The sequence below is a fragment of the Oncorhynchus gorbuscha genome, linkage group LG16 (assembly GCF_021184085.1).
Source record: "Oncorhynchus gorbuscha isolate QuinsamMale2020 ecotype Even-year linkage group LG16, OgorEven_v1.0, whole genome shotgun sequence".
Classification (NCBI taxonomy): Eukaryota; Metazoa; Chordata; class Actinopteri; order Salmoniformes; family Salmonidae; genus Oncorhynchus; species Oncorhynchus gorbuscha.
Window position 1 is genome coordinate 71,837,058 of NC_060188.1, and position 18,532 is coordinate 71,855,589.

At 44.3% G+C, this 18,532-nt stretch overlaps 1 protein-coding gene across 14 annotated transcripts in view; it reads right to left on the minus strand.

Moving 5' to 3' along the window:
• Positions 1–18,532, minus strand: part of LOC123998932 (RNA-binding protein Musashi homolog 2) — a 403,050-nt gene that overhangs the window by 169,657 nt on the left and 214,861 nt on the right. For all 14 annotated transcript variants that reach the window (XR_006832366.1, XR_006832365.1, XR_006832364.1 and 11 more), the window contains exon 7: positions 16,962–17,010. Coding sequence is in view for 11 of the 14 variants with exons in the window: in XM_046304185.1 (XP_046160141.1) it covers positions 16,962–17,010 (49 nt within the window). In the remaining 3 variants the exon portion in view is untranslated. The remainder of the gene's footprint in view (positions 1–16,961; positions 17,011–18,532) is intronic.

The following is an 18,532-nucleotide window of genomic DNA, read 5'->3' on the forward strand; positions in this document are numbered from 1 at the left end:
CTCTCTACCTCTCTCACCCTACCTCTCTCCCTCTACCTCTCTCACTCTCCCCCTCTCACTCTGTCTCTCTCACTCTCCCTCTCTCACTCTACCTCTCTCACTCTGTCTCTTTCACTCTGTCTCTCTCACTCTCCCTCTCTCTCTACCTCTCTCACCCTACCTCTCTCCCTTTACCTCTCTCACTCTCCCCCTCTCACTCTGTCTCTCTCACTTGCTCTCTCTCACTCTCCCTCTCTTACTCTACCTCTCTCACTCTGTCTCTTTCACTCTGTCTCTCTCACTCTCCCTCTCTCATTCTACCTCTCTCACTCTACCTCTCTCACTCTGTCTCTTTGCTCTCCTTCCTTCCTCTTCCTTCCTCCCATGTTCCCTGGAACTGCAATCACTTTCCAGCGGACAGATCACTCCACTCCACTCCGACCGCCATCTTTAATCCTCCACCGCTAGTTGTTTATGTGGTGGTGTGACGTCACAGACGAGGGCCTCTCTCTCAGGGAAAAAGGGAGCAGTGGCTGTGGCCAGGTTAACTCCCTGCATGGCCCAGTCTCCAGGGTTAGAGCCTCCAGGGATAGTGTGCTGAAGTATAGTGAGCTTTTGTTTGAAAATAATGAATGGAATATAATGAGAGGACAGACGCCTAACGGCTGCACTTACAGGCAGTTACAGGCAGTTCTCACCATTCAAGACAGTGATTATCTAAATATGACGAATGGAGAAGCAAATAGTGTGCCTGAGTTTTGCCAGATGGCTGGAACACTATGACACCTGATTGTACTCTAACCCTTGTTGAGCCCGTATTGTGTATTACAGTATATGCCATAACAATCCTTTTCAAAAGAAATAGCATCCACTTTCTAGCTACATGAGGTAAACATATGCTGCACTGTTCACTCATACATACAGAGACAGCTGTACACACATAGACATAGCACTCATATACTGTATACTAAGAGGACACGCACACATCTTCATAGACACACAGACTAACAAATCAAATCACATTGTATTAGTCACATGACCCAAATACAACAGGTGTAGCCTTACCTTACAGTAAAATGCTTACTTACGAGCCCCAAACCAACAATGCAAATATCCATTTGGGTATCTGGGTATTCATTTGATTAGGTGTTCAGGAGTCTTATGGCTTGGGGGTAGAAGATGTTGAGAAGTCTCTTGGACCTAGACTTGGCGCTCCGGTACCACTTGCCGTGCGGTAGCAGAGAGAACAGTCAATGATTAGGGTGGCTGGAGTCTGACAATTTTTAGAGCGTTCCTCTGAGACCGCCTGGTATAGTGGTCCTGGATGGCAGGAAGCTTGGCCCCAGTGATGTATTGGGCCGTACACACTACCCACTGTAGTGCCTTGCAGTCGGAGGCCGAGCAGTTGCCATACCAGGCAGTGATGCAACCAGCTCTTGATGGTGCAGCTGTAGAACCTTTTGAGGATCTGAGGACCCATGTACATTTTTTCAGTCTCCTGAGGGGGAAAAAGTTTTGTCGTGCCCTCTTCCCGACTGTCTTGGTGTGCTTGGACCATGTTAGTTTGTTGGTGATGTGGACACCAAGGAACTTGAAGATCTCAACCTGCTCCACTCCAGCCCCATCGATGAGAATGGGGGCGGGCTCGGTCCTCCTTTTTCTATAGTCCACAATCATCCCCTTTGTCTTGATTGAGGGAGAGGTTGTTGACCTGGCACTACACGGACAGGTCTCTGACCTCCTTCCTATAGGTTGATCAGCCCCCCCCACACACACACACACACACACAGAAATGCACACACACTCACAGCTTTCATAGTTGTTTGGAAGCAAGTCGAGACTGGCTGAGTGTGACATTGACTCCATGGTGCCAACTGGAAGCCTGGATCTGAGATTCGTCCCTGAGCTGCCGATCCAGGTAAGCAGATTACAGACACATACAATACAGCCTTCTGTTCATCTTCCAGGAACAAACCAGGCCCTTTCAGCCCGCAGAAAAACAGGCTCCACACAAAAACCCAACCGTTCTGCTTCTGTGCGCCCATCCTTCCTCTCACAAAGCCAAGAATCCCTCGCTCCTTGCTCTCCCCGAAACCTGGGCTCTGTCCTTCTCTCCTTCTCTCTCTTTTTTTTTCTTTCTCACCTTCTCTCTCTCCTTCCAGGCCTGGTCCAAATGAGCCTTTTTACTTCATCATTATCCAGCCTCCATCTTAGCTCTGCCACATGCTACCAGAAATTACTAATACTTGCATCATAAAAAAAAGCAGATTTAACCTGTAATCGGTCACATGGTCTTTGTTAAATCAGCTAAATCAATGCTGTCTGGTACCAAACCATTGTTAATATAAAATTACATTTCAATGGATTTCATCATCCTCCTCATCTTTGTTATTAAGCAGAAGCAAATGAGAAAGGTGTCCAATTAGCCTCACTGGGACCTCCTGTGGATGACAATTACACTGTACCCCCTTTTACTGGAAAGCTACAAATATACTTGTCCTTCTACAGGGTATGTTGTGGATTTGGTTCCATGATCGACATAAGTTCCTACCACAGACCTTGTAGTGTACTGAGTGACGGAATCAAACAGTTATCCTTGACTATCCTAAAAGCTAGAATCCTTCATTAAAACAATACAGTGCCTTGCGAAAGTATTCGGCCCCCTTGAACTTTGCGACCTTTTGCCACATTTCAGGCTTCAAACATAAAGATATAAAACTGTCTTTTTTTGTGAAGAATCAACAACAAGTGAGACACAATCATGAAGTGGAACGACATTTATTGGATATTTCAAACTTTTTTAACAAACCAAAAACTGAAAAATTGACAAAGAAGTACAGATCAGGGTTGGGTTATAAAAAAAATATCAGAAACTTTGAACATCCCACAGAGCACCATAAAATCCATAATTAAAAAACAGAAAGAATATGGCACCACAAGAAACCTGCCAAGAGAGGGCCGCCCACCAAAACTCACGGACCAGGCAAGGAGGGAATTAATCAGAGAGGCAACAAAGAGACCAAAGATAACCCTGAAGGAACTGCAAAGCTCCACAGCGGAGATTGGAGTATCTGTCCATAGGACCACTTTAAGCTGTACATTCTACAGAGCTGGGATTTACGGAACAGTGGCCAGAAAAAAGTAATTGCTTAGAGAAAAAAAATAAGCAAACACGTTTGGTGTTCGCCAAAAGGCATGTGGGAGACTCCCCAAACATATGGGAGAAGGTACTCTGGTCAGATGATACTAAAATTGATCTTTTTGGCCATCAAAGAAAATGCTATGTCTGGCGCAAACCCAACACCTCACATCACCCCGAGAACACCATCCCCACAGTGAAGCATGGTGGTTGCAGCATCAACCACCGTGGGGATGTTTTTAATCGGCAGGGACTGGGAAACTGGTCAGAATTGAAGGAATGATTGATGGCGCTAATAACAGGGAAATTCTTGAAATTCTATCAGCAGCTTCTAAAGCCATGACATCATTTTCTGGACGCACAGTCAACATGGTGTATGTAAACTTCTGACCCACTGGAATTGTAACAGTGAAACAGTGAATTATAAGTGAAATAATCTTTCTGTAAACAATTGTTGGAAAAATGACTTGTGTCATGCACAAAATAGATGTCTTAACTGACTTAACAAAACTATAGTTTGTGAACAAGAAATTTGTGGAGTGGTTGAAAAACGAGTTTTAATGACTCCAACAAAAGTGTATGTAAACTTCTGACTTCAACTGTATATAATTAATAAGTCCAAAAATTGATGTAGCAACAAATAATTATAGCTTTAATGGAGTATAAACCTTGTGGAAGAGCATTGGCTCCTATAACATAACTTCAATTTTTACAGTCAAATTAAATAAAACTGTTTGGTCGTTATCTGCAGCTGCCAGCCAGCTAAAAGTTGTCTTTCACAACTTATCACTGTCTCCAATCTAACCTCAAACAACACTATTTGTCTCACCTTCCTCACACTCTCTTTGGCAATGGCATTTTTGTTTGACAATAAAATCACTGTTAAGGTCGTAGATCATGTTTCAGGCGAATAGATGTGAGCAGGCAGGCACATGACAGATTTAGGACAGGTTAATTTAGGACAGGTATAAAATGGTTTTCCCTCTGCTCCTGTAGTATTGCTGGTGTGGCAGGTACACTTATACACAGTAGGTTCCTAGTGTTGGTGGTTTACAGTTAAGCCATGCCTGGCTGGGTGCTTATTGTTTCTGACTTGGGGTTAGCCCCAGGACCTGCATGTGTGTAACCACAGAAAGCCTGCCGCACACTCTCTCTCACCACCGCACGACATGCTTTGGTCTACAGCTTCAACGGTGCTGTGAACAATCAACAGACTGTCAAGGCTTTAGTGTTCATATCCTATCACTATAGAACCATGTTGGCTACCTGTGTTCTGACCATAACTACTGCAGTGTATAAGTGTGTATGTGTGTGTGTTCCTATACATGTTCCTTTCTCCTTGCTAAAAATGAACTGGCATTTCACTGTGAGTATAAAGTGTGTGAGGCTAGTGTTGGGAGGGAGGGAGGGAGGGAGGGAGGGGGAAGGTAAGCAGGAGTAGAGGGATGTGGAGGTGGGAGGAAGGTGATGGTGAGGAGGAAGGGGGAGAGATCCTGCAAGGGTGGCGGGAACAATAGCCCCCCTACGGTGTGAACCTAAATGCCAGGGAGATGCTGTGCCTTGGAGAATAAGAGATGAAGATAGCGAGAGAGAGAGAGAGAGAGAGAGAGAGAGAGAGAGAGAGAGAGAGAGAGAGAGAGAGAGAGAGAGAGAGAGAGAGAGAGAGAGAGAGAGAGAGAAAGAGAGAGAGAGAGAGAAAGAAAGAGAGAGAGAGAGAAAGAGAGAGAGGGAGATGAGAAAGAAAGTCGAGAGAGAAAGAGAGAGACGAGAGAGAGCGAGAGCGAGAGGAGCAAGAGAGAGAGGAGAGAGGGGGGGGCGGAAAAAAGTAAGGTGAAATAGAGAGGGAGAGAGCTAGAGGAGAGAGAAAGAGAGAGAGGAGAAAGAGAGAGAGGGAGGAAAAGACCGGGAGAGCGAGAGAGAGGAGAGGAGAGAGAAAGAGAGTGCAAGAGAGAGAGAGAGTGAAGAACAGTAGAAGGGAGAGGGTAAAATATGTCTTTTAGCAGTCATTTCAGCAGCAGTCACCTCAGGGGTGGCATTTGAAGGACACTGCTAAATACTCCAAATGAGTGTGAAGAGCTGTGCAGAGACAGACTGGGAGAGGATTAGAGAGCAGTTTCACACACACACACACACACACACACACACACACACACACACACACACACACACACACACACACACACACACACACACACACACACACACACACACACACACACACACACACACACACACACACACACACACACACACACACACACACACACACACACCTGTGTAAGGCACTCTAAAAGAGTAACAGGAGAGACAAAAGAACGTTGCAAATACTTTGACTGTCTCACTACCCAGCTAGCACATTTGGTTCCTCGGAAGTTGGGGGAATGTATGTTTTTGGTGTCACATTGGTTGTGGGAAGTTTCCTGACTGGTAAAACAGAAAGTTTTTAAAATGTTGCCTGTTATGGGAACATACAGTGCCTTGCGAAAGTATTCGGCCCCCTTGAATTTTGCGACCTTTTGCCACATTTTAGGCTTCAAACATAAAGATATAAAACTGTTTTTTTTGTGAAGAATCAACAACAAGTGGGACACAATCATGAAGTGGAATGACATTTATTGGATATTTCAAAAAAAAAATACAAATCAAAAACTGAAAAATTGGGCATGCAAAATTATTCAGCCCCTTTACTTTCAGTGCAGCAAACTCTCTCCAGAAGTTCAGTGAGGATCTCTGAATGATCCAATGTTGACCTAAATGACTAATGATGATAAATACAATCCACCTGTGTGTAATCAAGTCTCCGTATAAATGCACCTGCACTGTGATAGTCTCAGAGGTCCGTTAAAAGCGCAGAGAGCATCATGAAGAACAAGGAACACACCAGGCAGGTCCGAGATACTGTTGCGAAGAAGTTTAAAGCCGGATTTGGATACAAAAATATTTCCCAAGCTTTAAACATCCCAAGGAGTACTGTGCAAGCGATAATATTGAAATGGAAGGAGTATCAGACCACTGCAAATCTACCAAGACCTGGCCGTCCCTCTAAACTTTCAGCTCATACAAGGAGAAGACTGATCAGCGATGCAGCCAAGAAGCCCATGATCACTCTGGATGAACTGCAGAGATCTACAGCTGAGGTGGGAGACTCTGTCCATAGGACAACAATCAGTCGTATATTGCACAAATCTGGCCTTTATGGAAGAGTGGCAAGAAGAAAGCCATTTCTTAAAGATATCCATAAAAAGTGTTGTTTAAAGTTTGCCACAAACCACCTGGGAGACACACCAAACATGTGGAGGAAGGTACTCTGGTCAGATGAAACCAAAATTGAACTTTTTAGCAACAATGCAAAACGTTATGTTTGGCGTAAAAGCAACACAGCTCATCACCCTGAACACACCATCCCCACTGTTAAACATGGTGGTGGCAGCATCATGGTTTGGGCCTGCTTTTCTTCAGCAGGGACAGGGAAGATGGTTAAAATTGATGGGAAGATGGATGGAGCCAAATACAGGACCATTCTGGAAGAAAACCTGATGGAGTCTGCAAAAGACCTGAGACTGGGACGGAGATTTGTCTTCCAACAAGACAATGATCCAAAACATAAAGCAAAATCTATAATGGAATGGTTCAAAAATAAACATATCCAGGTGTTAGAATGGCCAAGTCAAAGTCCAGATCTGAATATAATCGAGAATCTGTGGAAAGAACTGAAAACTGCTGTTCACAAATGCTCTCCATCCAACCTCACTGAGCTCGAGCTGTTTTGCAAGGAGGAATAGGAAAAAATGTCAGTCTCTCGATGTGCAAAACTGATAGAGACATACCCCAAGCGACTTACAGCTGTAATCGCAGCAAAAGGTGGCGCTACAAAGTATTAACTTAAGGGGGCTGAATAATTTTGCACGCCCAATTTTTCAGTTTTTGATTTGTTTAAAAAGTTTAAATATCCAATAAATGTCGTTCCACTTCATGATTGTGTCCCACTTGTTGTTGATTCTTCACAAAAAAATACAGTTTTATATCTTTATGTTTGAAGCCTGAAATGTGGCAAAAGGTCGCAAAGTTCAAGGGGGCCGAATACTTTCGCAAGGAACTGTATATTTTTAGGTTGCATGGAGGTTTTGAGCATGTTTTATTCTGGTTCCTTGAAAGTTTTCCTGGGATGTTTAATTAACGGCCTGAGAACGAAATTATAGGTTATTTTGGGGGTTTTGAATAACTTAAAACTTTCACTGAATGTTTCAACCAAACTTTTAATAACACTGCTAGATTATTTTGGGTTCACTTTTTATTAACTTAATCATGCAAACATATTCATTTTTTTATTTTGATTGGCCATCAGCGAAATTCAGACCAGTGAGATTCTGTTCTCTATCCGTGGAATTAGTCCACTGCATGACCAGGATGGAGCTAGCATGCCATGTTTTTTTAATGCATACAAGCTGTTCATTTTAGTCTATTCATCAGACCCTATTTCAAAGGAAACAAGCACTCATTAATATCAGGTGCAGCAATAAGTGGGCGCTGCCAACACACCTGAACACACTTAACAAGATAGATGATAGAGAGAGTTTTGGTGATGCTAAGAACGGAATGTATATGTTTTTAAATGAATAACTCTGAACGTTATCAAACGTTATTTTTCTTGTGGTTTTTATGGAAAGTTTTCTTAACGTTCTCAGAACATCTTCAGAACATGACTTTAAATAGAACCATGAGGAAAGCTGTAGGAAACGTTGCTGAAGTACTGAAATTCCCACAGAAGTACGTTCTTTCTTAACATTCTCTGAACTATTTGAGAACATTCCCAATGTCAAACCAGTTAGAAAATGTTTCTAAAACATGACCAAATTTGAAATGAGAACAATTCTGTTAAAGCAGGGGTGTCAAACTCATTCCACGGAGGGTTTATTGTCTACTGGTTTTATTTTTTTCCTTTCAATTAATACCTAGACGGCCAGGTGAGGGGTGTTCCTTACTAATCAGTGACGTTGATTCATCCATCAAGTACAAGGGAGGACAAAAAAAACACAGACACTCTGCCCACCGTGGAATGAGTTTGACACATGTTAAAGTAATGAAACACCAAGAAAATTTAAGTTCCTTAAATATAAGTTCCTTAAATGTGCTGAGAATGTTCCAAAGCCAAGCAACTATCCTGCACCATTCCCAGAAAGTTGTGTGAAGGTTGTATGCAAAATAACCATAAGACAACCATGCTCTCACCAAGCTCTAGGAAATATATGTTTCTCAGAACGTTATGTGATAGCTGGGATATGCCTTCACACACTGCCCTCAATATCACTGTACATCGCCTGTCAAGAGCCACCATGAAATATTGGATTCTCTCTACCCTCTCAGATAGTTATTTTATATATACTTACGACGATGTCAGTCTACCTGTCAAGTTACTGTGGTGAGAAAATGAAAATGTGACTCGTTTCAGGAAACTATGCAATGTTTTGCGGGTCAGAAACATTTGAACGCACATTTTTAGTTTTTGTCAGAAATACCTTCTGAAACATGTGAACTTTCATGTGCCTTAATAACAGACTTGTATGACATCTGTAAATACGAATAAAATGGTTAAATTACGAGCCTAGTTGGTTTAGCCACAGAAGCTAACCATGCTTGGCTGAGATAATGAGTGGGCTGGCCATGCCGAGAGATGAGTTTGGATAGGTCTGCCAAATAGCACGCTTCTGTCTATTTGAGCTGGTCAGTACATGGAGGTAATCCTGTCTAACACAGCATTTTAAAAAATGTATCGCATAGTATAACTGCATAAGTGTTGCTCTCTACTTTCTGGAGGACCGGGTTTTGAAATCAGTGGAATTAGAGCATGATAGCTAAGGAAAACACCTGTCTCTGGATTACATCTTCAAACTAAGGGCAACCATGGCATCTGTGACAGGGAGAAGCGTTCATCCATGATGTATATAGGTAAGATAGTCTAGCTAGCTACATTTTCAGATATTACACGTTTCTCATTTTGATAGAAAGTAGTTTTCATTAAGTTAAAGTGTACTGTTAGCTAGCTAGCTAACATTAGCTGGCTGGCTTGCTGGCTAACGTCACGTGTATGATCTTATTATTCGTACCTCAGAGCCATTTGCTTTGCTAGTTATAGCTTAATGTTAGCTAGCTAACATTGTACCTTGTTGGTTAGTTACCTGCAGATTCATGCAGGGTAGTAAACATCATGAGTTGGGATGATGGATCATTGTATAGCTAGCTAGCTACAGGTCTTAACAAAAGACTCTACTATGCAAGTATCCATTTTAATAGAATGTCACTGTGACAACGGTTGATAGATGTAGCTGGTAAATTTGCTCTGGCTATCCAGGCTGTATCACATCCGCCCATGATTGGGAGTCCCATAGTGCGGCTCACAATTGGCCCAGCATTGTTCAGGTTTGGCCGGGGTAGGCCGTCATTGTAAAAAGGAATTTGTTCCTAACTGACGTACCTAGTTAAATAAAGGTACATACTACATACGCTCACACACACACTTTCACACTCTATGCTGCTGTTACTCTGTTTATTATCTATCCTGATTGCCTAGTCACTTTTACCCGTACCTACTTGTACATATTACCCCAACTACCTCAAATACTTCGTACCCCTGCACATTGACTCAGTACAGGTACTCCTTGTAAATAGTCTCGTAATTGTTATTTTGTGTTTATTAAAATGTTTGTCTTACTTTTTAACTCTGAATTGTTGGGAAAGGGCTAGTAAGTAAGCATTTCACATTAGACTACACCTGTAGTGACAAAAAACATTTGATTTGATTTGAAACAAGTCAGTTAGCTATCCCTCCACCCGTTCCAGTAGCCTGCTAGGCTGCTACTTGTTAGAATTTCCCTCCCTACTCTCCTCCTCTCTTCTTCTCTCCTCTGCTCTTAGAGGGAAGTGTGTGTCCTACAGATGCTGACAAGCATTTCCTGTCCTCTTCATATAAACAACACTGAGCCCAGACACTTCCCCTCTGTCTCTCACACTAGCCAGCTTCTCTCACTAACACTATCTCCTCAGCATTGGACCAGACCTCTCTGTGGAAGTGTTGCCCAACCACGTAAGCAGATGTAGAGCTTTACTAAGGATAGAGCAACTCATGTGATGCATAAATGTTGTATAGCTTTCTTTGTGCTAGTCTGTGTGTGTGTATTTCGTACATTTGTGTGTGTGTGCGTTTTCATGCATGTATGCCAGTGTGCGTTTACCCAGGTTGTTGTTGTAAATGAGAATGTGTTCTCAGTCAACTTACCTGGTAAAATAAGGGTTAAATAAATGACTAAATGTGCACGCATAAACGTGTGTGTGTGTTGCCTGCTGTCAATGTGTCTGGTAAAGCGCCTCTCAGTGAGCAGAATGTGAACTAGTGAAAGTGCTGTATGGGTTTGAGTGAATTGTGATGTTTAGTGACAGAACCCATTGTGAGGTCTGCTTTGAGATGACGAGTTTCTGCTTTTCCCTCCTCTCTCACTCTCTGACTGCATTGCACTTCTGCTCTGTCTGTGTGTGTCTGTGAAGGAGATAGGGATGGGAGCCGAGCTGCTCTCAGTCAGTGTGTTACGTGTTTGCCTTTGAGCTGCCAAATGCCCTTCAAATGAAGACAGTGATGGATAAACACCCGGCCTGGCCATTTTTCTGATTCAGAGCTTAACAATAGTGAAAGACTTCCTTTGTCTCACTAGCATTTGTGACCGACTGCCTTGATTCGGTCTCTTATGTAGCAAAATTTCAAATAGTGTTTTCTACATTGGATAAAATAGGAGCGAATAATTACAATTTAGCAGATTGGAGTTAACACTGGAGTGATAAATGAGCAGATGATGAGCAGATGAGCAGTGATAAATGAGCAGTGATAAATGAGCAGAAAATTAGCAGATGATGATGTGCAAGTAGAGATACTAGTGTGCAAAAGAGCAGAAAAGTAAATAAAATAAAAACAGACCGGTTAGCTGCTCAGATAGTTGATGTTTAAAGTTGGTGAGGGAAATAAAAGTCTCCAACTTCAGCGATTGTTGCAATTCATTCCAGTCACTGGCAGCATAGAACTGGAAGGCGGCCAAAGTAGGTGTTGGCTTTGGGGGTGATCAGTGAGATATACCTGCTGGAACGTGTGCTACGGGTGGGTGTTGTTATCATGACCAGTGAACTGAGATAAGGCGGAGCTTTTACCTTGCATAGACTTATAGATGACCTGGAGCTAGTGGGTCTGGCGAAGAATATGTAGCGAGGGCCAGCCGACTAGAGCATACAGGTCGCAGTGGTGGGTGGTATAAGGTAATTTGGTAACAAAACGGATGGCACTGTGATAGACTGCATCCAGTTTGCTGAGTAGAGTATTGGAAGCTATTTTGTAGATGACATCGCCGAAGTCAAGGATCGGTAGGATAGTCAGGTTTACTAGGGTAAGTTTGGCGACGTGAGTGAAGGAAGCTTTGTTGCGAAATAGAAAGCCGATTCTAGATTTGATTTTGGATTGGAGATTTTTAATGAGTCTGGAAAGAGGTTCTACAGTCTAGCCAGACACCTAGGTATTTATAGTTGTCCACAAATTCTAGGTCGGAACTGTCCAGGGTGTTGATGCTAGTTGGATGGGCGGGTGCGGGCAGCGAACGGTTGAAAAGCATGCATTTGGTTTTTAGCGTTTAAGAGCAGTTGGAGGCCATGGAAGGAGTGTTGTATGGCATTGAAGCTCGTTTGGAGGTTAGTTAGCACAGTGTCCAAGGAAGGGGCAGAAGTATACATAATGGTGTCGTCTGTGTAAAGGTGGATCAGGGAATCGCCCACAGCAAGAGCGACATCATTGATGTATACAGAGAAAAGAGTCGGCCCGAGAATTGAACCCTGTGGTACCCCCATCGAGACTGCCAGAGGTCCGGACAACATGCCCTCCGATTTGACACACTGAACTCTGTCTGCAAAGTAGTTGGTGAACCAGATGAGGCAGTCATTAGAAAAACCAAGGCTATTGAGTCTGCCGATAAGAATACGGTGATTGACAGCGTCGAAAGCCTTGGCCAGGTCAATGAAGACGGCTGCACAGTACTGTCTTTTATCGATGGCGGTTATGATATCGTTTAGTACCTTGAGCGTGGCTGAGGTGCACCCGTGACCGGCTCGGAAACCAGATTGCACAGTGGAGAAGGTACGGTGGGATTCTAAATGGTCAGTGATCTGTTTATTAACTTTGCTTTCGAAGATAGGCAGGGCAGGATGGATATAGGTCTGTAACAGTTTGGGTCTAGGGTGTCACCCCCCTTTGAAGAGGGGGATGACCGCGGCAGCTTTCCAATCTTTAGGGATCTCGGACGATACGTAAGAGAGGTTGAACAGGCTGGTAATAGGGGTTGCAACAATGGCGGCGGACAGTGTTAGAAAGAGAGGGTCCAGATTGTCTAGCCCAGCTGATTTGTACGGGTCCAGGTTTTGCAGCTCCTGCAGAACATCTGCTGTCTGGATTTGGATGAAGGAGAAGCTGGGGAGGCTTGGGCGAGTAGCTGCAGGGGGGGGGGGGGGGGCTGTTGGCCGAGGCATGGCCAGCCATTGAGAAATGCTTATTGAAATGTTCGATTATCATGGATTTATCAGTGGTGACCGTGTTACCTAGCCTCAGTGCAGTGGGCCGCTGGGAGGAGGTGCTCTTGTTCTCCATGGACTTTACAGTGTCCCAAAACGTTTTGGAGTTAGAGCTACATGATATAAATTTCTGCTTGAAAAAGCAGTATGTGTGTGTTGGAGTGTCAGTGTAGTATGTGTGAGTGTGTGGGTAGAGTCTAGTGAATGTGCATAGATCCGGTTCATCTCTTCAATCTAAGCCTACAGGAAAATGTGTGCTCTCAGGCCTGGCGGGAAGCTAAAGTCATTCCACTACCCAAGAATAGCAAAGCACCCTTTCCTGGCTCCATCAGCCGACCAAACAGCCTATTACCAACCCTTACACTATGCCCAAACCGGACGTGCGCGTGCATCTGTGTGTGCCATCGTGCGCAAATTGATTTTGTCCCTCCACACCAAACGATATCACGCCACGCAGGTTAAAATATCAAAACAAACTCTGAAACAATTATATTAATTTGGGGACAGGTCGAAAAGAATTAAACATTTATGGAAATTTAGCTAGCTTGCAGTTGCTAGTTATTTTGTCCTATTTAGATAGGTAGCTTGCTGTTGCTAGGTAATGTGTCCTGGGATATACAAATTGAGTTGTTATTTTACCTGAAATGCACAAGATCCTCTACGCTGACTATTAATTCACACGTAAAAAAGGTCAACCGAATCGTTTCTAGTCATCTCTCCTCCTTCCAGGCTTTTTCTTCTTTGGACTTGATATGGCGGTTGGCAACTAACTTTCATAAGGTGTATTACCACAACCGACCTCCGTTCATCTTTCAATCACCCATGGGCATATGCTTCTAAAAGCCAATGAGGCTGATCCGCCTCTCCATGGAGACCGGCACCAAACAGAGAGGCAGGACTTGCAGCACGTTCTGTGCCACAAATAGAAGCAACTTCTATTTTAGCTCCTGGCAATGAAGACGCTCGTTGGCAAGCGTGAGCAGTGCGGGTGCAATGATTGAATAAAATGTATGTGTCAATTTATTTTGCAAAGCTAGCATAGTGGTAAGCATGTTAGTAAACTTTTGGAAAAAATTGTGTTTGACCAGCTTCAATGCTATTTAACAGTAAGCAACATGTTCAGTACGCTTATAGGGAAGGGCATTCAACATGTACTTACACAAATTAAAGAGAAATTGATCATAACAAAATGGTGGGAGCTGTTTTGTTAGACTTCAGTGCAGCTTTTGACATTATGGATCATAACGTATGTGTTTTGGCTGTATAACCTTCTATATTGTGGATCAAGAGATACCGTCTAACAGAACACAGAGGGAGGGTATTCTTTATAGGACGCCTCTCCAAAATAATACAGATAAAGTCAGACATTCCCCAGGGCAGCTGTCTAGGCCCCTTACTTTTTAAAATCTTTACGAATGACCTGTCACTGGCTTTGAGTAAAGCCTATGTGTCTATGTACTGTATGCTGATGATTCAACACAATACACATCAGCTACCACAGCAAGTGAAATCACTGCAACACTTAACAAAGAACTGCAGTCAGTTTCAGAATGGGTGATAAGAAATAAATTAGTCCTACATATTTCAAAAACCAAAATCATTCACTAAACCCTAAACCTCAACTAAATATTGTAATGAATAATGTGGAAATTGAGGAGACTGAACTGCTTGGAGTAACCCTGGATTGTAAACTGTCATGGTCAAAACATAATGATACAACCATAGCTAAAATGGGGAGAGGTCTATAATAAAAGGCTTCTATGCCTTCTTAACAACACTATCACCAAGGCAGGTCCTACAGGCCCTAGTTTTGTCACACCTGGACTACTGTCCAATAGCACAATTGGCCCAGAACAGGGCAGCACGGCTGGCCCTTAAACATACACAGAGGGCTAACATTAATAATATGCATGTCAATCTCTCCTGGCTATAAGTAGAGGAGAGATTCACTTCATCACTACTTGTGTTTGTGAGAAGTATTGACATGTTGAATGCACCGAGCTGTCTGTCTAAACTACTAGCACACAGCTAAGACACCCATGCATACCCCACAAGACATGTCACCAGTCCCCAAGTCTAGAACAGACTATGGGAGGCGCACAGCACTACATAGAGCCATGACTACATGCAACTCTATTCCACGTCAAGTAACTTATGCAAGCAGTATAATCAGATTTATAAAACAGAAAAAATAGACCTTATGGTACAGCAGGGACTATGTAGAGTCACACAAATACACACACACATGATAACATACGCACTATACACAGATGTACACATGGATTTTATGTTGTAGATTGTGGTAGTAGAGTAGCGGCCTGAGAGTACACACTTCAATTGTTGTGAAATCTGTTGTGAATGTATTGTAATGTTTTAAACATTGTATAACTGCCTTAATTTTGCTGGACCACATAAAGAGTAGCTGTTGCCTTGGCAGGAACTAATGAGGATCTATAATAAATACAAATACAAGAGAGTCAGTGCAAACAAAAAGGGGGTCAATGCAAATAGTCATGGTAGCCATTTGATTAACTGTTCAACAGTCTGCTGGCTTGGGAGTAGAAGCTGTTCATGAGCCTGTTGGCTTGGTACCGCTGTTCGGTACTGGACTTGCTGTACGGTAGCAGAGAGAACAGTCTATGATTTAGGTGGCTGGAGTCTTTGACCATTTTTAGGGCTTCCTCTGACATGCCCTGGTATAGAGGTCCTGGACGGCAGGGAGCTTGGCCCAAGTGATGTACTGGGCCGTATGCACTACCCTCTGTAGCACCTTACGGTCGGATGCCAAGCAGATCATACCAAGCGGTGATCCAGCTAGTCAAGATGCTCTCAATGGTGCAGCTGGAAATGTTTTTGAGGATCTGAGGCCTATTCCAAATCTTTTCAGCCTCCTGAGGGTGAAGAGATGTTTTCATGCCCTCTTCAAGACTTTGTTGGTGTGTTTGGACCATGGATAGGTCCTTAGTAATGTGGACACTGAGGAACTTGAAGCTTTTGACCCACTCCACTACAGCCTTGTTGGGTTAACTCACAATGTAATGCGTAAAGCCGCAACAAGCTTTTCTTCCACTACACAACGACCCGTCGTTTGTCGCTCGGCCCTCTGTTTCCTGCAGTCCACGATCAGCTCTTTTGTGCTGACGTTGAGGGAGAGGTTGATGTTATGGCACCACACTGACAGGTCTCTGACCTCCTCCCTATAGGCTCTCATCATGGTCGGTGATCAGGCCTACCACCGTCGCTTTGTCTGCAAACTTAATGATGCGTCGTGGGTGAACAGGGAGTACAGGAGAGGACTAAGCACGCACCCCCTCAATGGCTGCACTACTGTGGCCTTAATAGTTTCCATACTAGCTTCACATCAGCATTGCTACACATCACTGTGGACCACAGGAACAATAACAGAGGCACTATGTCTGTCTGTCTATCGGCTGTAGACTATATTAGATGTTTTAGTGTCTTTTAGCCTGCTATTGGTTAGTGATTAGTGGCCTGGCTGGCGCTGTGGAGAACAAAATCAAATCACATTTTATTTGTCACATGCGTGTAGTAGGTGTAGTAGACCTTACTGTGCAATGCTTACTCACAAGCCCTTAACCAACAATGCAGTTCAAGAAATAGAGTTAATATAATATTTACTAAATAAACAAAAGTAAAAAAATCTAATCAATCAAAAAGTAACACAAGAAATGTACGTAACCATAACGAGGCAATATACAGGGCACAGTGTCTGGTGGTGCTATTGTAATTCAGGGAAGGAGAGGGAGATAGTCTGTCTTTGGAAAGTCCTCTGCTTTAGAGAAGCCTCCCCCTAATCCCAGATAAAGAGCAGATAAGAGAAATAAAGACAGCATTGCTCCTGGGCCTTATCTCTCCTGTTATCTCCCAGCGCAGCAACCGGTAGCACTAGAGCCAGGCAGCAGGTAGAGAGCACCCTCGGCTGGCTCCATAACCCCCTACAGACACCCAGAGAGGAAGAGCCCAAGTGTGTTCCTAAACAACACCCACCACCACCTGTAACCTCAGTCAGGCCTCATCCAGGCCGTAGGTTTTAAATACCACTATATTGATTTTTTAAATGATGTTTTCCAGTGCTTGGACAAGCACTGTAACAAGCTGGCACCATGTGAAATGAATCACCCTTGTGCTGTTTACAAGGGAAACTACCACAGAAATGTACTATTTTCTGTCACATGAATACACATAAAAGAAAAACACAGGGGTAGTAATATATGGATGGTGGACTTACCTCTATGTCTGTTAGTAGTTTTATCAAACATAAGCATGGCGTCTTCTACCTGAAAGACCAAAGAGGAAAACAGACATTAGTCTGAAGGCAGATAGGAGAGACATGGAAAATAAATACAATGGTGATGGTCTCTGTAGTGTGGAAGAGATGCAAAGATGCTGACAAGTAAAAGAGGGCAAATAGTGTTTATCCTTCAATGGGGGACAATGGATAGTCTTCCTCATGGAACCATAGACAGTTAGAGCCAGAGACACCTCACTGCACCAACCAACCCCAGCCTCATCTGCTGTGCCACCAGGCAGCAACATGATCCATGATGATATCAACTCTCATCATGCTGGTCAATAAAGCCACACAGAGAGACACAGACGGCAAATGTTTATTCTCACACATCTCACGAGAGATTGTAAAACAGAAATCTGTTCCCTATAATTCAGAAGAAGTGCTTAAAAACAGACTTAGGCCCACTCATTTTCATCGTGGTTTCTCATTGAGAGAACAATAAAAAAGCGAGAAATTGGATGAGAAAGGAAACGGCACCAGACAAAACCACAGAGGGGGAGATAGGACATCTCAATGTCACTGTGCACCACACATTCCCTGGTTACAGTCGCTAGGTAATGTGTGGTGTGGAGAGGAGCAGGCTGGGTCCTGGGGAGGCAATGCGGTGTGGTCTGGTGGGTAGTGAGTTCAGGGGGGTGAGGCACGGTGGGAGGGGGGGTGGCAGGGCTGGCTGGTAGAGGAGGGCCATGGGGAGTGAGGGAGGAGATGGGAAGAGACAGGAGCAGAGGGATCTGATAGAACTGTCTGACTGGATAAAGAGGAGCTCTGCCAGGCCATGCCACCCTGCTGCAGCCACCCTACTGCAGCCACCCTCCTGCAACGCTGCCACCCTGCTGCAGCCACACTGCTGCAACGCTGCCACCCTGCTGCAGCCACACTACTGCAACGCTGCCACCATACTGTAGCCACCCTACTGCAACGCTGCCACTCTGCTGTAGCCACACTACTGCAACGCTGCCACCCTGCTGCAGCCACACTACTGCAACGCTGCCACACTGCTGCAGCCACACTACTGCAACGCTGCCACCCTACTGCAGCCACCCTACTGCAACGCTGCCACACTGCTGCAGCCACCCTACTGCAGCCACCCTACTGGAACGCTGCCACCCTGCTGCAGCCACACTACTGCAACGCTGCCACCCTGCTGCAGCCATACTGCTGCAACGCTGCCACCCTGCTGCAGCCACCCTACTGCAACGCTGCCACCCTACTGCAGCCACCCTACTGCAACGCTGCCACCCTACTGCAGCCACACTGCTGCAACGCTGCCACCCTACTGCAGCCACACTACTGCAACGCTGCCACACTGCTGCAGCCACACTACTGCAACGCTGCCACCCTACTGCAGCCACACTACTGCAACGCTGCCACCCTACTGCAGCCACACTACTGCAACGCTGCCACCCTACTGCAGCCACACTACTGCAATGCTGCCACCCTACTGCAATGCTGCCACACAGCTGCAGCCACCCTACTGCAGCCACCCTACTGGAATGCTGCCACCCTAC